This window comes from Perissodus microlepis, chromosome 7 (genome assembly GCF_051167445.1).
Source record: "Perissodus microlepis isolate ML-2025 ecotype Zambia chromosome 7, ASM5116744v1, whole genome shotgun sequence".
In the NCBI taxonomy this organism is placed as follows: domain Eukaryota; kingdom Metazoa; phylum Chordata; class Actinopteri; order Cichliformes; family Cichlidae; genus Perissodus; species Perissodus microlepis.
The window spans coordinates 32,518,709-32,542,147 of NC_140467.1; the positions used below are offsets into that span (position 1 = coordinate 32,518,709).

At 42.8% G+C, this 23,439-nt stretch overlaps 2 protein-coding genes across 2 annotated transcripts in view; one reads left to right on the forward strand and one right to left on the reverse strand.

The window, feature by feature from the left end:
• LOC146383446 (uncharacterized) overlaps positions 1-5,761 on the reverse strand; it is a 26,430-nt gene extending 20,669 nt beyond the window's left edge. Inside the window, exon 1 of the mRNA XM_084934697.1 lies at positions 5,479-5,761. The gene's annotated coding sequence lies outside the window, so the exon portion shown is untranslated. The remainder of the gene's footprint in view (positions 1-5,478) is intronic.
• A 42-nt stretch (positions 5,762-5,803) lies between these two features.
• Positions 5,804-23,439, forward strand: part of LOC146383447 (MAM domain-containing protein 2-like) — a 38,185-nt gene continuing 20,549 nt past the window's right edge. Inside the window, exons 1-5 of the mRNA XM_084934698.1 lie at positions 5,804-5,894; positions 11,671-11,868; positions 12,095-12,286; positions 21,479-21,691; positions 21,823-21,933. Of these exons, the coding sequence (XP_084790824.1) occupies positions 21,658-21,691; positions 21,823-21,933 (145 nt within the window). The 5' untranslated portion in view covers positions 5,804-5,894; positions 11,671-11,868; positions 12,095-12,286; positions 21,479-21,657. The remainder of the gene's footprint in view (positions 5,895-11,670; positions 11,869-12,094; positions 12,287-21,478; positions 21,692-21,822; positions 21,934-23,439) is intronic.

The window sequence follows — 23,439 nt, forward strand, 5'->3', positions numbered from 1 at the left end:
GCCTGGGGCTCATTCTCAGTGTCAGATGAACCCGTGTCCTCAGTCATGTCCACCTCTTTTTGAAAGCTATACTTTGTCTTATCCAATGGTGCAGTAGCAGAGGTGTGAAAATAAGTCTGCAGTTCTGTTTATTTATTACTTACACACCTACGTCCCACTCACCCCATTTGTCTGATTGTTTAAACCGGAATAAGAGCTACAGAAGGATTTATGAGCTTGAGATGAAAGCTATGACGTCTCCCGAGATCGCCAAGCACGGATAACAATCACCTCTTTTTCAGACACGGGTACACCTTGTCTGTACCAAAATACATAAGGCTGCTAGTAACTGGAGGCCAGTCACCGTGAATCTAGATTGATTTCCCACTGTGATCTGTGCCAGCTGCCGACGCGCTTCATCACAAATCAATATCTTAATTACCGGTCTTTATTTACTACAAAAGCATTAAGTTAAAATTATTGTAGACTGCTACTTTACATTTTCCAGGTCTTTTGTTTTGAAGGTTTATATGCCATTGACTAACGAACATCTCTTTAAAAAACAGCAATATTGCATATCACACTAAGCAGGGACTATACTGCTAATAGCAAAAAACCAAAACAAAATCCAAATCCTCTGGGATGCAGAGCAATTTAATCTGCACCCTGTTCATCCGTCCGTCAGTCCGCCAGCAGCTGGCAGATGGCACAGGGTGGAAAACACGAGAAGGAAGAGGGAGAGGAGGAGGCAGGGCAGGGCAGGAGGACAAGGAGGGGCTTCTATCTTGCTACGTGATAAGATCTGACAGAGAAGAATGGAAAAGGGAGTGATCTAAATAATAAATGCCCTCTGTGAAGGAGAAGCCCCTTTTTGATGTGTATTTAATGTGACGAGGCAACCGGGGAATCACTCATTTATCTTGTATCGCAGGCTTCTGAGGTCAATAAGCTGAGAGAGGACACCCGAACGTCACCTCGCAGCATGTTTCAGAATATTAAACTGGTTCTGGACAGTCTTTATAAACTACACTGCAGTGTAGTTTATAAAGACCAGCGCAGATGCATCTTAAAAGGTTCGTATCTGATCTGCCCTCACTTATTACAAGAATCTATAAATACATTAGAGTTACATTACAACTTTTTTAGCTTCTTCTTACAGCTCTGCAGCTAATGGTCAATCAGAGAGTCCATCGGCGCGCTTGTTTGCTGACTTGGCCCCCGGGGGTTATGGACTTTTTCAGGGCTTCCAATGCTGGCCGTGCATATGTGAACCAAGACTTCCATTTTTTGCATTCATTGCTAAAGAACGCAGATAAACACCTCAAAACCTTTTTCTTATTTATTCTGAACGTAAGCACAAAAACCTCAGGATAAAGGCTTGTGGCTTTAGCAATGCAAGGAAGAACTTAAAATAGGAGAATACGACAGTAATCTGAACCAAATGACTATTTTTTTTTACTATATTTACTCAAAAATGTCAGGAAAAAACATCTGAGAAAAAGGAGACAGGCTGTACTGAGGAGCCAAGCAGGAGGGGCTATTGCAGTACTAGAGATGATCTGCAGATACACATCATGTCCTCGATGGTTTTCATATTGTGGAAATTAGTCTCGCTTCTGCAGAACTGGCTATGTATGTGTGTGTATCTTCTCCACCTTGGACACCTACTAGATGTAATCCTTGTTTCTCTTTTTCTGAACTGAGTGGTTTCTGTGATATTTTGGGCCTGCTTCTAGAACAAAATAACTGGGTGTATATAAGAAGTTAGTGAGGGTGATCTCTTCCTGTACAGCTTACTACGGCTATGCTCGGAAAAACCCAGAAATTCTAACGGCTGTCAAATTGTGCTTTGACTGATAAACTGGGGTGCCAAAACACGTCATTAAGGCTACAGGGGCAGTTGCCTTTATGGAGGAAATAGTTAATGTGGGGTTGCAAACCTAAATGCAGACACGACTGCTTTCTCTGTTCACTTGTAAGCATGATGCCTCAAAAAGTTTTGGACGCATTTGCAGAGCTAATTAAGGACGTTAAATTGAGGAGTCTTTCCGGATCTAGATCTCGATCCAGAACTTTTTGGTTGGATTCTTTATGAATGTAACATTTAGAAAAATGGGATGTTTTGCAATGCATCTTCACAGAAAAACTGGGAGACATCATCTTGATGTCAAAGAAAGAATCGCAACTTCATCTGGATCCAGGAAGTCTATTTATGCATGGTGTTTCTGGAAGCTTTCCCACAGCTCGCTAGTTAAGTGTCCCACAAACATCTTTGACTTAATTTTTTCGTTTATTCCTAACAAACAGACACAGGAAGCTCTTGATCCCATTTCAGTTATCCAGTCTAACCTAACACGTCACTGCTAATAAATCTGCTGACGACGCTACAGTCAGAAAACTGTTTTGCTTCCCTTATGAATGGATGAACCTTCCTGTGTGAAAGCAAAACCTCAGTAAACGTCTTAATGTGTATTACAACAAACCAAGGCAGAAACAAAAAAGTATAAATGAATTTTGCAGTGTCGAGAATGCTTACTGCTATTTTTTTTTTGTTAAGGCAATTTCAAAAGACCCTACTGAGGGAAAAACTGATTTGTATACAGCTTTAGAAAACCAGGAATCTGGAGCATTCAGCTACTTATTTAACAAAGATTGGTCTGCATATGCTTAAAGCAAAGAGTACGTGACCAAACTTAATGAAAGTCTGTGGATATTATTTTTTATCTATTTAATAAACAAAAAAATGTATATTTATATTTTTTAATCATATTCCTGGTGATTTTTCTTTGGTGAAAGGCCAAGGTCTTTGGTGGGTGCCAACATTTTTCACATGCAGGAAAACCTCTGAAGCATCCTTATTTTTTTTCCCTCTCAACTTCATGTCATTTGATCTCTTTTGATGAATGTCAGTGGCTTTGCAGCAGTCATAATAAACTGTGAAAAGGTGGTACAAGGATTACAGCTGTCTCATAACACCACCACCTCTGTAAAGGTGTTAAGTAAATTAAAGGCACAAAAGCGAATATGTGAATATGCTGGATGGTGAGGGCAAAGGTTAATGGTGATGATGAAACATGAGGACAGAACACAACTGTCAGGAGGGGAAGCAGGAAGATCGAGGATGGACCTCCAGCATGGCTAATGTCCCACTCTGACTGGAGTTTACAACTGGATAGCAGCGGCTGGGTGAGTCCAGGGAGAAAGGGGTGACTTGGGTCACAGATGGCCCTGGCAGCACTGCTGTTAGTCAGGCCGGGCATGCAAAGCTGAGAGGCGAGCGCCACGCCTCCATCTGTCAGGCTGAAGTGAAAGCTGCCAGGTGGGGGATTTACTAACCCATTAACTCGCTGACCTTTCACTGACAATCATCCACATACACTATACATACCAGCAAAGCCCTGAATGATTAAATCTATTTAACACTCTATGCATGCATCAGGGCTAAAAGGCAGAATTAAACCAACAAATAATTGATTTCAGTATCAATGCTGCTGTCATTATGTAACATGATTAAACATTTAGTCTATGAACTATCAGGAAACTGTGACAAACACTAGCATCACATTTCACACATCCAACTATTGGCACAAACTTGGACAATCCTGGCCACGTTTACAAACTTGAGGTGGACCGTCAACACCTGCTTAACGCCATCAGGGAGAACGTCACATAAAAGAAATATCTGTGTGTTGTTCTACTATACTCACATTTCAATGTAGATCTTATGTCTGATCATGGATTTTTAGTCCTTTAACAGCTAAGCTAAGCAAAGCTAACCTCAGCTAATTAGTCCCACAGTGAAAATAAATTCACTCAAAATGGAAAAGATAAGTAATAAAAAACTAAAAAGAAAGCAAAAATCAATTTATATTATATTATATTATATTATATTATATTATATTAGCAGGCATTTGGGAAGGTACGAACCCCGCAAGGGACATTGGAGGAAAAAAAAATGAAGATGATCTTTTGAGATCTCAAGTTTGCGAGATCTCGCAAAAGTTTTGTAGGATCTCGTAAAAGTTCATCTTCATTTTTTGTTTCTCCAGTGTCCCTTGTGGGGCTCTGTAGGAAAGTGACATTGGGAGGGAAAAACTCCCTTTTAACAGGAAGAAACCTCTGGCAAAAGCAGGGTCAGGGAGGTGGCATCTGCCATTTTTTTGGGAGCGAGGGAAGGAAGACAAGACAAAGACACGAAAGTGTTTTGTTGGTTATCAGCTAGCTAGGTGGTTAGGTTATCAGGCCAAGCTAGTATTCATAAACTGTAAGGGTGCAATGCACAGATACATATCTACTAATTAGTACAAGGTTAACAAACAATGTCATTAATCAAAACTGAAGCTTTCAAACAAACTGGCCACCCCCCTAACTGCAGAATACACCTGGAAGAGTCGTCATTTATAGAAGCTAAAACTGTTTTCGTACCAGGCTTTAAAAAATGCTTTTAATGGTGTAAAGTTGAGCATTTTAACATCGGAGTCGATGGGGATGACTCACTCGGCCTCAAGTGGCCACTACAGGAATTACAGGCTTTCTTGTATTGGTTTTTAAGCCTGCACACTCAATACTGCAGTAACACTTAAAGCAACTTTAGTTATTTTTGTTCAGCTATGATTAGTTCATTGGCAGCTAACCAAAAACAAATTTGATTTGCATATTTCAAAGAAAAAATGCCCAACATAGCCCAGTTCCATCTTCTCCTCATGATTAGCTGCCTTACATAACAGTAAACTGAAGTAACCTAAGCTAGTTTAGGGTTTTAATACATAATTTTAATATTTTCTCACATTATGCTTTAAGTAAATTAAAAAAAGAAAGCAATGGGCAGATGAAAACGTATGTACACCTATCCTCATCTTTTTCTATCCAAGTATGATTCATCCTCTCCCACACACACACACACACACACCACAGAAACAGACACCCACTCAGCAAGCATATGGCCCATGCAGGGATGCATCAATCGTGACATTACGTGCACTGTATTACATGTAGCCTCTGGGAGACGATTAACCCATAAAGCTGCCATGAGCTTTTATTTTGAAGGCGCACTCGGTTTCTTAAATACCCTCCCATGGCCTTGATGTTAAAATACCAAAAGCCGTCCTTGCTTTTGTGATTGCTACTATCATTATAAATGATCAGCCAGTCTTACAGCCCGCTTCTTCGAATCGTTGAAATGTTATAGTTCCCGTTTCCTAAACGGTCATTGGTGGGGTTTTGTTTTTCTTTTTTTTTGGATATTTTATAGTCGTTCACTGCATCACGATCTCTAAAACATTCCTGACGTGCTCGTGGAAAGGAGATAAAACCGTTTAGCGAACTGTCACCTGTCTAAAAGCCTCCCTCTCTGCCCTCTCGCGCTCCACATTCATCCTCCGCAGGTGTCAGATCCGCCATCAGTGGAAACGACCCGTTCACATTCCCACTAAAACCACCAGAAATCCACGATTCCTCGTCTATCACACCAGCTCCGAGAGGTGACATTTACTCATTTACCTGCATGTCAGTGGAGGAGAGGCCCGGCTTCGGCTGCCGTAGTGTACATCGCCCCTGTGTCTGCGCGTTCTCGCCCGGATCGGCTCGGTTTGTCCCTTCAGACACAACTTGCTCGGATTACAGAGAGAGCTCAGCCCCTCCTTCTGCACCGTGACATCAGAGCGGATTAGCGATGCACAAAGCGCCTTTATGAACACTGCTGATGTCGGTGGTGCAGACACAAGCAGCTCTTTACGGCCGTGAGCTCAGTCAGCCTCATCCCACCTCCTCCATCAGCAGACAGCAGCCTGCAGCTCTGCAGCACCGTCACACTCTCACGGGCTGTCGGAGGGGTCGCTGTTATCCTTCTGTTGATCTCTCCGGTGTCATCCGTTAGAAAGAAAACACCTGTGAAACCTGCGCAGGTACACAAAGAGGTAACATATATATATTTGAAGGCCAACTTCTTTTTAATAGAGCGTTTTCAGATTTTCCACGGTGCATAAACCAAAATAAAGTAAAATAATAACAAAAAAGAAATAGAAAAACATCTGAATTTTGAAGACTAAAATACGAAATAAAATAAAATACTGTGGCGGACCACCAGGTGGCTCCACTCACACCCAAGTGGAAGGGAAGTGCTGGGGTGGAGATTTTGGCGCTTATGTGAGGTTCTGAGAGTCAGTTAATAAAGTTGGAGTGAGACACTGAGACCTCTCCTGTCGTTATTACATACCTCCACATTGGTGACCCCGAAAGCGAACATGCTAAGGCTCGACGATGAAGCCAGCTCCGGCCTGGAAGCATCGGCTGCCGCCGGACTTTCACCTCCGCCGATGGCTGCGTTTGCTGTGGCACTTAAATTGCCGGATTTTTGGCTTCACGATCCTCCTTCATGGTTCGTGCACGTAGAAGCTCAGTTTGCTCTTCGTGGAGTTTCAGCCGACGATACTAAATACCACCATGTGGTAGCCTCACTTGACCCGCTGTCAACCTGCCGCGTGATGACTCTCCTCCGGGACCCCCCAGCCCAAGGCAAGTACGCCGCCCTCAAGGCGCTGCTGCTGCGGCGTTACTCTCTCTCTGATGCTGAGCAGGCCGAGAAACTCCTTTCCCTCGCAGGCCTGGGCGACGGCACCGCTCTCGAGCTCATGGAGAGCATGCTGTCCTTGCTGGGCGCGGATGACGGAGGATTTCTATTCACCCACCTCTTTCTCCGACAGCTGCCGGCTCCAGTGCGCGCTGGCCTTGCCAACTCCCCGCTATTGGCCACGAAGGATTACCGCTCCCTTGCGGAAGAGGCGGATTGCATCCTCCTGGCTACCAGGAGTTTCGGCGTCCAGGCGATTGTTCAGGACTCACCAGCGTTTTCCCCCTCCCCCTCACCGATGCTCCAGGGGCCCTCCGACTCGTCCACAGTGGCCGGAATCGCTGCACGGCGGCACCGCGGAAAAGGGCTTTGCTTTTATCACCAGCGTTTTGGAGCGAAGGCACGGCGCTGTCTCCCGCCTTGCAGTTTCCAGACCCAGGGAAACAGGCATGTCAGCGCTCTGTAGCAGCCGCGACCGCTGGCAACAAGGAAAGGCTGCTTTTCTTAGAGGACTCACGCTCGGGGAGGCGTTTCCTGGTGGACTCCGGCTCACAGAAGAGCCTTCTTCCCCCGGCTGGCTCGGACATGCTAGCTGAGGGCTGCGGGCCATTGCTAACAGCGGCTAATGGCTCTCCCATCAAAACCTTCGGTGAAAGGTTGGTGACTGTTTGCTTTCATGACCGTGACTTTCAGTGGAACTTTGTTGTTGCTGCTAGCTCTGTGCCTATAATAGGCGCTGATTTTCTTTGTGCTCACGGACTGCTGGTTGATGTTGCTAACAGACGTTTAATTGATGCTGTGTCATTTTCCTCATTACCCTGTTTGACTCGGGGTGCTCAGCCCGTGGTGCATGCTAACTCAGTAGATTCGGGTGACGTTTTTCAGTGTTTGCGTTCTGAGTTTCCCTCACTCACTGTCCCCACTTTCTCGAGCACGGTGACGAAGCATGGGGTGGAGCATTACATAACTACAGTAGGGCCCCCGGTGTTCGCGCGCGCGCGCCGCCTCGACCCTGCCAAACTGGCTGTCGCTCGGGAAGAATTTGCCACCATGGAGCGTCTGGGCATCGTGCAGCGTTCGAATAGTGCCTGGGCTTCCCCGTTACACATGGTGCCTAAATCTGATGGTCGGTGGCGACCTTGTGGGGATTTCCGCCGTCTTAATAATGTCACGGAGAACGATCGTTATCCCATTCCCCACATCCAAGATTTTTCCGCTCATCTTGCGGGGACCTCGGTTTTTTCGAAGATCGATTTGGTACGGGGATATCACCAGGTTCCCGTGCGCGCGGAGGATGTCCCCAAAACCGCCGTAATTACACCTTTCGGCCTTTTCGAGTTTCTGCGCATGCCGTTTGGCCTGAAAGGTGCCGCCCAAACCTTCCAGCGGTTGATGGACTTGGTCTTGCGCGGGCTGCCCTTTGTTTTTGTATATCTTGATGATATACTGGTGGCCAGCAGCTCGAAGGAGCAGCACATGTTCCATCTGCGTCAGGTTTTTCAGGGTTTGGCGGAGCATGGACTGATTATTAATCCGTCTAAATGCCAGTTTGGGTTGCCGGTTCTCGATTTCCTTGGGCACCATATTTCCGCCGAGGGCGCGGTTCCGTTGCCTGACAAAGTCCGAGCTGTTTCGGAATTTCCGCGTCCCACGAATGTTAAGGCACTGCAGGAATTTTTGGGGATGGTGAATTTTTACAACTGTTTTCTCCCCAGAGCGGCACATCTGCTGAAGCCCCTTTATGGGGCGTTAAAAGGTAAGAAAGCTAATGACTCCGTTGACTGGTTTCCGGAAAGCATCCAAGCGTTTTCTGATGCTAAGTCAGCATTAGCTAATGCTGCCCTTCTGGCCCACCCATCCCCCTCAGCGCCGATTGCGTTGACCACTGATGCGTCAGACATAGCGGTGGGTGCGGTGCTGGAACAGCGAATCTCGGGTGTCTGGCAACCGCTCGCCTTTTTCAGCCGTACGCTGCGTGACAGCGAACGCAATTACAGCGTTTTTGACAGGGAGCTACTGGCGCTCCACCTGGTGACTCGTCATTTCCGTTTTTTTCTCGAGGGTCGTCACTTTACCACATACGTGGACCACAAACCCTTGACGTTTGCCATGTCCAAGGTTTCTGATCCATGGAGTGCACACCAGCAGCGCCAGTTGGCAGCCATTTCTGAGTTTACCACGGACATTCGGCACGTGGCTGGTAAATCCAATCATGTGGCTGACTGTTTGTCCCGTGCGCTGGTTTCTCCCGTCTTTCTCGGCATAGACTACTCCGCCATGGCTGCCGATCAGAGCGGTGACCTGGACATCCTCGCGCTTAAATCCACCCAGGCGGGCCTCATATTGGAGGACAGACCCGTGCAGGACGGTGGTCCCCTCCTCGTCTGTGACGTTTCCACCGGCCGCCCTCGCCCAGTGGTTCCCGTTTCCTGGCGACGTCAAGTTTTTGACTCGGTACATGCTCTCTCATCCGGGGGTCCGGGCCTCTGTTAAACTGGTCAGCTCTAAATTTGTTTGGCCAGGCCTTCGCAAATCTGTTAAGGAATGGGCGTCGGTGTGCATTCCCTGCCAGCGTGCGAAGGTTCATAAACACACCAAAGCGCCCCTGGAGCCGTTCTTCATACCCGGCAAACGTTTCGATCATGTGCATGTCGATCTGGTGGGTCCTCTGCCGCAGTCACAAGGTTTTACGCACCTTTTGACTGTTGTTGACCGGACCACCAGGTGGCCGGAGGCGGTCCCCCTGGCATCCACTACCGCAGCAGTGGTGGCCAAGGTGTTTTTGTCAACCTGGGTCTCGCGTTTCGGCCCACCCGCGGACATTACGTCAGACAGAGGCCCCCAGTTCATTTCCGAGCTTTGGTCGGCCATGGCTGATGGACTGGGGGCTAAAGTCCACCGCACAACCGCATACAACCCGCAAGCTAATGGGATGTGTGAACGGTTCCACCGGTCGCTTAAGGCTGCTTTTCGCGCCTCCTTAAAGGATGGCAATTGGGTTGACCGCCTCCCGTGGGTTTTGCTTGGGCTGCACTCTGCAGTTAAGGAGGATCTCGGCGCTTCCCCAGCTGAGCTAGTGTTTGGTCAGCCCCTCCGCGTGCCTGGAGAATTCTTGCCCGAAAATCCTCCTCCCTGCTTCGATCCATCGGTGCTATCTCTCAACCCGCTTTTGCACTTGCTTCGGGTTCCTTGTCCGGTGCACCATTGCGTGCCTGACACTTTTGTTCCAAAGACTTTAGAGACTGCTAAGTTTGTTTTTGTCAGGCACGATGCCCACAGGACACCGCTGCGGCCGCTGTATGACGGCCCATTCAGGGTTATCGAACCGGGCCAGAAACATTTTGTTTTGGATTTTGGGGGTCGAAGGGAGACTGTGTGTGTTGACAGACTTAAACCTGCACATGTTCTTCCGGACAGTAATGTAGTGCCGGCCCAGACCCCTCGCCGTGGCCGCCCTCCTTCGATGGGGTTGACAGACTCTGGTTTTCCCCCCAGGACTACCCCCGGACCACCGGCGTTTGAGCCTCCTCCTGCCTTTCCTGCTCGCCTTCACCAGCCTCGTTCACAGGATGGACCTTCCTCTGCCTGTTCTCTCCCTCCCAGGTTCAGTCGTTCGGGTCGTTTGCTTAGGCCCAGGGTCCTGGACTGAATAGAGACCTAACTCTGTGTTGGGGGGGGGGGGGGGGGGGGGGGTACGTGTGGCGGACCACCAGGTGGCTCCACTCACACCCAAGTTGAAGGGAAGTGCTGGGGTGGAGATTTTGGCGCTTACTATATGTGAGGTTCTGAGAGTCAGTTAATAAAGTTGGAGTGAGACACTGAGACCTCTCCTGTCATTATTACATACCTCCACAATACAATAAAATACTTACACATTTAGCGCAACAATATGGACATTTTTTGAGACATAAATTGGCAAATTTGCCTAAAAGAACAGCAAATTTTCTAGAAAGAAATTGCAAATTAATAAGAAAAAATGGGGAAAAAAATTAGCAAATTTAAGGAAAAAATCTTGGCAAATTCACATGTTAAATAAAGGAAATTTTATTTAAAAAATAATAAACTGGCAAATTTACCAGCAAGAAAACAGCATATTTTTTTAGAAAGAAATGGGAGGTCGAGAAGGAAAAGAAAGAAAGAAAAGTATTCACAAAGCTTTAGGAAAAGAATAAAATAAAATAAAATACTGGCAAATCTAGGGCAACAATTTAAAAAAAATTATTAAATACAAATCGGCAAATTCACACAAAAAACACAAATTTATGTGTTGAAAAACAAAACCTCACAGATTTTAAAGAAATACATTTGAAATCAATAAGAAAAAGAGAGAAAATACTTTGAGAAAAATATCTGCAGCCTTTAAAAAAGTGAAAATATTAAGAAAAATAAACTAGCAAATGTACTAGGAAGAAATGATAAAACAATAAAAGAGAGGGAAAACAAAGGAAATTTATGAATTTATGAGCCACTGTGCATGTAACTAGTACATGTACTCATCAGTACTGATAGATAGGCCCATAGATTTACTGTCCTTTATTTAAGCATTTCTAAGTTATGCTGCTTTGTACTTTGGTGGCCCCTAGAGAAAAAGCACGTACAAACTCCGAAGCATGTACAAACGTGTTTTTGAATTTGCATGTGTTTCGGAGTTTGTACGTGCTTTGTCTCTAGTGGCCACCATAAATATACTTTTATTTATTTACTCCACATAAAATGTAATAAACAAATTATAAAATACAAAAACCAACTATTTACATTTCAACTTTTAACTATTTACATTTTCAGCTTTTTCCTTTGAAACAAATTTAAAGTGAAACTACACAAAACACTGCAAACCACAACACAATAAAATAGAAATTAAAATATGAAAACTAAAAGAAGATACACATTCTCTTTCATATAGGCCTGGGATGATTTTTTGGGAGAGTGTTTTCCTGCTTGGAATTGCATACATAGGATTCACTGCATGAATAAACGTTCTGAATCCTTTATCATCCGCAACTGAAAATAGTTGTGGATGATTACTGTACCTTTCTAATGTGATGTTGTCTCTTGTTGTCTCTGGCTCTTTTTCTCTCCCTCTCCCTCCCGCTCTGTTCCTGTGCTACTGTGAATGTAACTAGCGCCCCTCCCCTCTCTGCTCAGCACAAGCACAAGGTTCACGTGCTGAGCGAAGCAGAAAAAAGTGCGAGAGAGAGGGCGAGAGAAAGAAGAAAAAAACCCCACGGCTCCCAATAAGGAGCCGGCTCGCGTCGTTCACTTCAAAGAGTCGGGTCTAAGAGCCGTTTCGTTCACGACGACACATCACTACCCAGCAGTATGTAAGTAACCGATGCAGCATTAAACTGCAGCATTAAAAGTAAATACACATTAACCAATCAATAGTTATGATTCAGTCGCGTAATACATACAGGCTTCTTCACGCTGAGTGCTTTCACTTCAGCTACTTTATTTTAACGCTAAAACATTTGTGCTATTACTTACAGAGATTTATGATTTTTTTAATGCAAACAGTCTGAATAAATGTTTCACCGCTTTGACAAACAGATATTCAACAGCAGCAGCGAGGAGAGCTTTCAGTGCTGCTAAAGCAGCTGAGGTAGTTTGTAATAAATTACAGGATGACCCCACCTGAAATAACAGGACCATCCTCAACACCGACCAAGTGTGTCTACTCTTGCAACTGCTTCAATCCATGCAGGCCAGCTGTGGCTGAGCAGGTCACGTGCCAGTCGAAAGGTCAGTGGATCGACCCCTGGCTTTTCCATCTTGGGCAAGATGCTGAACTCTGAGTTGCCTGTGATGCATCTATGTGAGTGTGACTGTTAGATAAAAAGCTTAGGCACTGATAAAAGCACTGTACGAATGTGTATGTGTGGGTGAGTAATGCTACGATTGAGTAGAAAACAAAGAATCAAAGCCAGCTTTCATCTGTGTCACAGTACAGGGCTCTATTAGCCTGTAAATAGTGCACAATGTTTTCTATGCTACATTTATTCCTGATTAAATATTCAAATTTGCTGTATTCTTGCCCCCTGAAATGCTCTGATTGGGTATTCTAGTACAAGTGATATATATATATATATATAAATATATATATATATATATATATATATATATATATATATATATATATATTATATTATATTTTTCACAAGATACCCTGACACACCTCCATGTACTTGATAATCTTTATGAATTATTTAAAAGGGGTTTGTGAAAGGTTTTCTTCATATGCGTATTAATATTATATACTAATAGTCCTTAGTTGCAGTTGCATATTTTCTGAACACCTTAGCTTGAGAATGATTTACTTCCTTGCTTTTTTTGCAATACATGTGTCTGAAGTAAAATTAATTATTGATATTTATAAACGCTGACAAAGTGTAACCCTAACCTTTAAACACTGACATTTTTCCTCACTTTTATAGACAAAGTGCAGATTTTACATCCTTAGTTTTCTTGCTGGTTTAATGTATTGCTGACTGCTACAGCATAAAATGGAATAAGCGAGAATAATTTTCAAACTTTGTCAGTTGCATGTTTTTGTAAACAGTCACAGAAGCATATTTTCCAAGCTCTTATCATTGCTGCCACGTAGATAGGTCCAGCTTATGTCATTCAGTCACAAAAGAGATGATTCAACCACGACCCAGGTGTTACGAATGCCAAATCCCTGTCACACAATCAGGGCTACTTAAACAGAAAAAAGCCATTGTTATATTTATTTGTAAAACCTGTGCTTTTACTACCATAACATGTGAAAATGATAAAGAAGGATCACCCAGTTGCTCTCACTAAGCTTTGGGGCAGATTCCCCCTTCAATTAAGATTAAATTGACTTTGACCTAGCATATAATCCAAACTGAGACTTATCATTGTGTTCACAAAGTTTTGCACAGCGCTTTGGTCAGTTTCTGCTGTTTGGATTGTGATGCATAAACAAACTAGACTTGAAAACGTCAGCTTAAAAAGAAAACTAAAAACCCCATCCTTGTCAAAGGCATAAACTCTGCCAACAAATTTTGTTTGTTCAACTGAAAAAGGCTCAATCATTGAGCAGTAGGTGGACCACTATTTGTTTTAGGTGTACAGAAAGTCTTATAGACTTACAGGCTCTGTTTACACAGTTCTTAGCCTAAAAAAGTGAAGTGAGCATAGAGCCTCCATTCTTTTTAATGGCCAGCAGGGGGCGACGCCTCTGGTTGTAAAAAGGAAATCCGGTTGTACAGAAGTTTGGGAGCAAACGGCCCTTGGCTCCTTCACTCTGTGACCTCGGTAAACACTTATGGGCTCAGTGACTGTCTTCAGGCCATACTGAAAAAACCCCATGATGTTAATCTTGTAAATGATTGTCTTTCTAAGCGTCAGAAAGGGGGAACATTCAGATTTTGGTTATTAGCTAACATCTTGCCAAACACAAATTTATCAGCCAATGATCATGTACTTTCCCAGTTACATCCACACTTTGCTAAAAAACATCAAGATGGAAAAAAAAAAACACTCAGCTCGAGGCCAGTGGGTGGTGTCACAGTAGATACGCGGATCCTTTATGCTGTCTGTGATCTTAGGCGATCAGATCAAGTCAACTACTCTAAGTACAAATAAATCTCCACCAGTATCCTGTGCTACGACACAGAAGTTCACCTCAACCAGGTAACTTCAGCCCTAACTCTGGATTTTCTGTATACAAAGGTGGCTAACTATTTACTGACATAAATTATCATGATAACTAATGCTGCAAACTTAGCCTGCTCTTGAGTAGGTTATGATCCAAATCTGAGATCAACAGATATGACATAAACTGACCAATCAGTTCTCCAGGAAATAGTGCCATCATTGCTGGAGGATGACTTCAAAAGGGCTTAACCTAATTAACTTTGGTGCTCTTTTCTAGACTTACTGACTAAAGCACTTAAAGCGCACACTTGTAATACTACATCACTCTACAGTGCTTTACCTCTCACACACAGTGGTGTGTTGCTTCAGTCACAGTTGCTGGTAGTATTATTTTATCTTCCTGTGTAAAGTCTGCTGACATACACTTATAAATCATTGTGATTGGTTAGAAACAGCCAGTGCCACCCCTTTCATGTGAACTTTGAACTGTGAACTCTGTTTCACTGACTCCTGATTATCATTGTAGGGGCAAGTAAATCTAGATATTTGAAATATACCCTGAGTATGTTGAACACGTGTCCAGGAAAATGTGTAATCGCTGCAGGAACCAGTGTTCTTTCCTCTCTTACTGCATCCCTTTAAGTGGTTAATGGCTTCCAGTCTCAACAGCTGTAATCATTTTTGTCTCTGACACTTAAGATTAATATATGAGCATGTCTGTCTTTGTCTAATACATGTGTGGTTTTCCCAGATTGTGTAAAACATGACTCTAGCTTTAGGATGTGCCAGTGCAGAAGTGCTTCAAACCTGCATTTTCTTTAATGGCCAGGAGGGGGCGACTCTTCTGGTTGCAAATGACATCCAGTTGTATACAAGTGTATAAGAAAATCATCCTTCAGCTCCCCTGATACACAACCTCAATAAACTCTTTCAACATATGTTCACAGTTTACACTGCTAGTGTCAAGTCTTGGACCACAACCCATCATCAGTTTAGGAAGTAATAGCGCCCATTAGAGTTAAATAGGAGAAGAAAGCCAGGTATGTTTCACCATGATGCTCTCGCTAGCACCAGCCGTGGCGAACGGCATAATTAGGGACAGCAGTACCAAAAACAGAGTGAAGAAGAGACGGAAGAAGATGTAATTGATGTGGTAAGAAAATAGATGGAGGGACGGAATTAGCAAAAGAAAGATCCAGTGATTGAAGTACAATGATTGGCTACTTTGACCTGTTTATCCTTTCCCCCTTTTTGTTGTATCATTACCATTACTCTGAGGAACTGCACAAATATGTGCATGTATTTAACTGGACCATCTGCACTGTTCTCACAGAACATGGCGGGCAAAAAAATCCCTGGGCTGATTTTTGTGTATTGATCCAGTTACATCCATCTTTTATATCCAGTCAAAGGCAGTTATTTAATAGGTAGGAGCTGCTTTAACAGAATCAGTTATTGCAATCAAAATTGATTCCTTATTCTTATTCTTTTTTTCAGCTACCCCGTTTAGGGGTCCAGCTTCCTCAATCCGTGGAATTATTCTGATTTGATTTGGCAAAGACTTTATGTCAGATGTTCCTCCTCCTTCCCCGGGGCCTTCTAACTTGCTATCTTTTTTCAGCTTTTTGTGGAAAATTCACATGATGTTAACTGCAGACCTTTCGTGTTGTAGGCTGACATGTATGATATAAAATCTAGTAACTTTTAAGAGGTGATGGAATAAGCTATCTTAAGCTCCTGTTTCCAATGATCCAAGATAATAAAGAGGCTGTGTCTTCATTACTGATTGAGCATTGTTACTTAAAAGTCACATGCACCTTTCTGCAACTGCACGTGTTACCTTGACAACAATACTTGATGAAGGATGGCGATGGAGTGGAGTATAGTAACCATGGCATCAAATCTGTTATTAGCATCTCAGCAGGCACACGTCTTTGATCCCACACAAACAACCGGCACACTTTTTATGAAATACCGGCTAGGAACTGAAAAGCTCCATAATAGGGCCAACATGGAGAATCAGGTCAGTGGAGTGGGTCTGGGGTAATGTCACGTAGCCTATAGTTCATGTTCTGTGTTCAGCTTGCTGCTGTTCTATTTACAGAGAAAACATTAATAATTTCTGCATCTCTCTCTGCATACATCAATGCAGCTGTACTGTACATGTTCCTTCTGTAGTTAGATGGCATGCAGTCGGCACAGGCTGAACCCATTAGTGGAATTAACTCACATCAATGTTTCATTAGGGAGTCATCTCTTATCACGCAGAAAACCAGTGGCCTCACTTTACACGCTCCGGTTTCCATTATGTTCAGGAGATGATCCATGTTTAAACTACAAGCCACAGGGCCCGTGCTTGTTTGAGCCCGGCTGCAGGTGGAGCCCTTCAGGAGGATGGAAGTGGTAATATAACAATAAAAATCTAATTATGTAGCGCTTTTCAAGAAGGAGTCACAAAATAAAGCAAACGCTGAATGGGGAAAGCACATAAAGGCCAATACTCTAGAAAGTGTTTTGGAAAGAAAAAACAGTTTAAAGGAAATTAAGACTCAAGAAACCTTGGGAAAGGATTTCCCATTAAAGCACATTTCAAGTCACTGACTCAGCTGACCTGATTTACTCAGACAGCTCATTCCTGAGCCTCCAGGCCCCTTTAGAGTTCGCAGCAAGACACAAAAGACCTCTGCCCTTAAGGTACACACTGCTGCATGTGATACTAAAAGGTTAGGTAAGGCCATGAAGGGCGTAATCCTTAAGAGTAATCCATAAAATCAGCTGTTATCTCAGTTGTGTATGAAATATAGCAGGGTCATGCCTCAGGTTTTCATACTGTTCATCTGATGGAGGTTTCAATTCTCAATATGCACATAAATTGTTCAACTTTGCAATTAAATATTACATTAACCTCAGTGATATAAAGAAATTTTCCTATTATTAAATAATTTTGCTGTTTAAATAAAACACATATAAAATTATAATACTGTGTCTAAGTCTTGAGCAGATATAAAATCATGAGTCCATTCCAAGTGTTGAGCTTATATTTGGTAACCCTTTCACTGGATGCTGGAACTCTCAATATAAGATTCAAAAACACTGAGGATGCAAGCAGACCATCATTAGGCTGAAAACCCAAAATAACTATCCAGCTCAGCAACATCAAAAGGCCTGAGGGACCGCAGAAGACAACTAAAGTGCACAATGACCGAATTATTTCCAGAGTTAAGAAAAACAGCTTCATGACATTTAGCTGTGAAGACTCTCGAGGAGGCAGGCGCATCACTGTCAAAGTCTACAACTAGGAGACATCTACATGAATGTAGATACAGAGAAAAGAGGGCAGATTAGAATTAGCCAGAAAACATTTAAAAAATGTTATGGCACCGCATGCATGCTGTCAGTGGAACTGGGTCATCAATGCTTATTGATGATGTGACTGGTGATAGAAGCACATGGATGGACTGTGGAGCACACAGGGCTATACTCTCTGCTCAGACTCACCCAAATGCTGCTAAACTGATAGATGGTGCCTCACCGTGCAGATGGATAACGGATAATGACCCAAAACATACTTCCTTAAGAGCTTCTTACAGTAAAAAGATGGGATAATCCTCAATGGCCAATTCAGTTACATGAGCAGCAACCCAACAGAGCAGCTTTTCAGTTATTACACACACAGCCGCATGCAAAAAGATCCAAAGGCACAAAGATAAGTAGCAACTGAAGCCGTCTGTTGTAAAGGGAGGAAAAACAGCATTTGGTGATGTTCATGGTTTTATCCAAGTGCTAAAAACAATCCTTATTTTTACGTCACTTTTTCCAGTTAATTTTGAGCTTCTGGGGGACATTTCTAAAAATTGATCCTTGGATTAAAAAAGAAAGCCTGTCCTTCAGTCACATCTTGCTTTAAAATCCACTGCGGCGGTGTATTGTCTGAAAACGTCTGGGCCTAACTGTATAAACTGTTGTTAAAAAATCCCAACAGACTAACTAAAAGTGGAGTTTTCTGTTTTTGCACAAAACAGATTTGTGACCAAGTTTCCCCTCGCAGACACATCACTTTGTACGCAGCAAAGATCAAACCTTTTCATTTAAACAAATGTTATAACAGCTGTTGTAGGGTCAACCACCGCGAGCAGAAGTGGTGGGCTGGGGTGTTCCCAGAAGAAGGGTGGGGGTCCAGCGACTACATTGTTTGGTGTTCTTTTTGGCAGTAAATCACACACTGAGGAGAACGTTTCATAACTGAAACATCGAGCAAACAATGACGTTTGCATGCACCGCACATGACAGAACCCTGACAGCACCCCTCAGTTCTTTATTGAAGCTTCACTTTGTTGTTTACAGAGACAGACCAGACCAGAAAATACACAGAAAAAATGAACTTTTAATTATAATCTGTGAAGCCGAGGGAAAGCAGAAATCTCTGGATGCTGTTTTCAATCTTCCCTCTGTGTTCTCAAACACAGAATCAGTATTTGTATTCCCCCCTTTTTTTTAGCTCTGCATTTTCTAGCAAGATAATATTGATGGCTTCAGTCAGGTCTTCTTGCCACGCAATTAACAGGTTTCACAAATATCCACCTCCCCATGTGCTCTATAATTGTTTCAGATTTCTTGTTAAAATTCTGGTGAACACAAGAGATAAGAGTGCAGAACTGCAGAAAATGAGGAGGGGAAAAAACAGAGGCAGAGAAAGCAAGGCTGACAGATGGAACACAAATGTGGAGGAGAGCTCTCCCTCTGAAAAGTACAGCAAAGTCTGGTCTTCCATACCCAGCATGCTCCATTTTTTTTCCACCATTCAAATTCATTTTCCTTCTGCAGTTGGACTCGGAGTATCTGTGCTGACATTCAGTGCTCCAACAATTAAATTTTTTTACCCATTTTTCCTGAATTTAGGTTGGTTTTTTCACATTTCCACGTGGCTGCTTTGTATTTAGATGAACTAGTGTGAACTGCAGGATTAGTTCAGGATTTCCTAATACAAGCTGTTCACATATTTTAGATCACTGAAAAATGTTTTGACGCTCCACAAGTCTGTAAAACACAGTTCAGATCATTTGTAGACCCCAGGAAACATCATCATACCGCTTCCAGACAGGCTCTCAAATATGTCTTCTCATTAAATTCTAGCTGTTATGCTATGAATACGAACTCTATACAAAAGTATTTGACTACCTAACATGCTTGTGTTATAGCTGAAGGTGTCATTATATAGCAGTGTCTTTTAACGTGCACTATTTTAGAGCTCTGCTGCAGAGATTTACTCCAGAGGGTGTAGAGGAAAACTCCTACGGGTCCTGGCTTTGTGCATGTGGGAAATGCTGTAATATTGAAAAGGGAAGGGAAGTATATTTTCTAAATTAAAGGAGTCATTGTGTGAAAAAAATCTCTTCTCTTGATCAGAAAAAGTTGCTCAAATGAAAAAAGAAGTATTGTCCATATATTTTTGACTACCTTATGCACTTTATTACAAAAGGAAATCTGCACTGGAGTTAAATTGGAGCATCTGGAAAAGATTTTCAGCAACACAATAAAGTCTGTGTCTCAAAAAGACCCACATGATTATTAAAAAATGATAAAAGTGTCACCACACAAACAGGTTCAGCAAGAGCAGGAGTACTCTTGGCTGGGTTTAGATGTTTTGCATCCCCATCAGGTTAGAGGTGCCCAATTGCTTTAGTTAATAAGCAAGAAATCAAAGATATATGATACACTGAGTGAACAGTAAATGTCCCCCAAATCTTCTTTTTTTATGTTTTTTTTTCACTGCCAAGATGTTTTTGTAGTGTTTATATGTGTGTGTGTCATTCTGTCTGTAAACACGACAGCTTGAAAAGTTTTGAATGAACTATGTGGGGGTGTAGAGTGGGGTCATGTTAACAGCCCATTAAAATTTGTCATCTTAACGATTTATTGGTCAAAAATGAACAAAAACTCTTATAACCTATAAAACTTCTATAATTCTTACAAGGTCGAACCTTCATCAAATGTCTTTTATCTTTAAAACTATTGGCAACATTTAGGCAATTATACCAATATATGAAGATTCTGACTCTACAGAAAGAGAATGTCTAGTTAGTCAGAAATAAACTGTAAACTCAAGCTATTCATGTGCAGTTACTCACATTATCCATTACCTACTCCTACATTATGTTTGCGTAGTCAAAGTAATAATCTGCACTGCAAACTTCTTAAAGTTTGCTCAAAAAGAACACAGAAAACAAAATGAATAAATACGAAACACATTACTGTTCCCTTAAATGTAAATACAGCCCAGAGAGAGAGAGCTGGCTTGACGGAGGAGTGCTTCTTGTTTTCCATAAGTTCATCATTTAGCTGACAAAAGCCTCTCACTTCTCTCCTTCCAGCCTGATTCATGTAGCTGTAACGTTTTCATAGCAGCCTGTGCACTCCAGAATTTTCATGTCATGATAAAATTAGCTCTATTATTTCCTTTTGGGGGTCCATTTACCATCTTCTACCTCCATCTGAACCTACTGATCAATGATGCCGCTTCTCGTGAGAGTCCGATGGCCAAAAATATTCAATTGCGCACATTTTTTGAATAAACGTTGCCCTTCTGTCTCAAAGGATTTCTCTATATGAAGCTGGTAAAAGCACATGTGACATAATATAATTTAATGCATTCAAAGGTTGTAACAACAGGCCCTCCTCAAAAATGTGTAGTTTTTCTACACCGCTGCAAGTTACTGCTGATCACTCAACACTAAAACACCTCCAGAGAGGAGACAACCCTTTACAAATTCATCTGAAGTTCATATCAGGACAATCTTTCATAGCGCAGTATTGTTTGACAGTTTATCACAGCACACTGATAGGGGAGGTTAGTGTACACCAAGTATACATAGGTTTACTGCACAGTCACGTTGTTCACACCATAATTAGGTTGTTTGCAAGGAAACTGCAAACTCTGGAGATTTTAAGCATTTTAAAAATGTACCGACTCTGTCGTTTTTCTCTGATAAGGACAGTTTCGCTCATTAGGCTCATGTCTTAAGTGGAAGACGCGGGCCTAATGCTCAGGGTGGGGGGTGAACTGAGTAACTGAGCTGCACAGGACATTTAACCCCTAACTCTGCGTTTACTCTGAGGCCAACAGATCAGAAGAGGAGAGCTGCACAGTCGTTGCTGTTTTAAGTCAGTTTCTGATAGTGTGTGAGGTGCCCCCCCTTCCAGCCTCTTCATTTTCTCCTTCCCCCAGCTCCCTCTCTCGCCTAACATCAGCCCATCAGTCACCTTCTTTCTCCTCCTCCTCCTCTCTGTTTTTCCTCCCCACTCTCCCCACAGACAGTGTGCTGCCGGTCTGTGAGCTGGAGAGACACTCAGACGACACACAAGAGAGAAGTCTTCAAAAACAAACTTTGCAGAGCCATCTTGCCTTTTCCCCCGACCGTGGATGAAAGAGGACTGCTCCTTGTTCTTTTCCTACATCCTCCTTCTTTGTATATTTTCCACAGAAAGCAGCAATGCTTAGATTCTACATTCTCCTAACTTTTGCTGGTGAGTACATCTTAACGGTTTTGGCCAGCGCTGGTGGATGAGGGCATGCTTCTATTAATGCCAGTTGCAATGATTCATACTTACCATTCCCTCTCTCTCTAACGTCTTCCTCCTCTTCGTTTCTCTCTCAGTCAACATCCAAGCCAACAGCCAGCTGTTGCCAGGCTCTTGCAACTTTGAGTCCAACACCTGCGGATACACGTCAGATGCAGACTTTATGAGCTGGACCCTGCAAAAAGATGGTACTTAAAACGACGGCACCCTGCACTTTCAGGGTTTAAAACTAATTTAACGTAGGAGCTTATAATGAGTGTAGAGTTAAAGATGTTTTAATGACAGTTTTGGTGCTGGTTTTGGCTGTGCCACTAAAGCAGTACGGTGAAAAGAAACCCATCTGGTCTGCATTGATTGCAGCATCTCTGAACATCTGGAGTCAGTGAAAAAACACATTTAGTTATTCTTGTCTGGTTGGTACCGCTGCAGCTGATATGAATGAATGCTGCACATGCCCTTACCTTAGTATCTGTGTGATATCACCGTCAGTTCATGCAAAATGATCAAAGCCAACTGATGGATGAATGAAGGTTAACGTTTGTGCACGCTTTGGTCGCCGTGGCAGAAACTACACAACTTCTTAACCATTGCTAAACAAGCATGTGTAAAATTGTACACTCTTGTGTGGTCCATGAACAAAATACTGAGAAGTCTTGAGCTTATCCTGGTGAACCAGTGACAAGGTTTCGTCACGTAAATAGTGACATGAGGTGGAGCCCGCTTTAAGCCTTTGAGGTCTAAGTGATCACCGGTAATCACATTAACCCAAATATGATCAGAAATTACTCGTTCTGATAGATTAAATCCTGTTCACATTTTTCCAGAAAAGCCAATTTTGCTTTTCTCTAAAAAAAAGGATTGGGGGCAGAATTATCATCAGTAGTTTCTATGAAACTGATCCAGTCCAATAATCTTTTATTTAGTATATATAAATGTGGATCACTGGTGATAACCTTAACCTTGTATTTTGGAGAAAGGAAACAAATTTGGGAGCGTAATTTAAAAAATACTCCAATAATAATATTTTAAAAAATCCTCCAAACTCAATATTTTGATTGCCTTGACTTACGGTTAGGGGGCGCCACTGATCATGACTGAAGTGGGATGTATGCTTGTAACTGGAGAATGAAAGTACATGTCACATGATTGTGACTGGCCTGTTCATACCATCGTTTCCACTTATGTATTTTTGGCTACATCTTCTGCTGCCATTTTTCAAATTGACTGGAAGAAAACACCCGCCGCCAGCACAAGTATAAATGCTGGCAATGGTATCGACCACTTGCATAGGCTCTACTTAGAGTCGACGCAGAAGCATAAATTATGCAGAATTCATGGTAATGTTTTTGTGTCAGAGGGTTAAGAGGATACGCCAGTAGTTTGCCTAAGTGTTTGGCTTTGCAGAGTGAAGGATTATGGGTATACAGCCTATGCAGAGGTGTTTGTGTGCAGTCCTCCAAAACCACCAGTGCATAGCTGAATAGGGAACTGTGTGGTGGCAAAATGCTGATTGGTTGAAAAGTTGGCCTGAACAGGAAAGGAAAGGACCGCAGAGAAGCACAGACAGTGGACACCTTTCATTGTTTTCAAACACTCAGTGTCATTTCAGCTCTTTGCATCCTGTAATTGTGACAATTTTCTTCACGGCCAGCTGAAGGAACGGCAACAGCCAAAGCGAGACTAGCCAAAAAAAT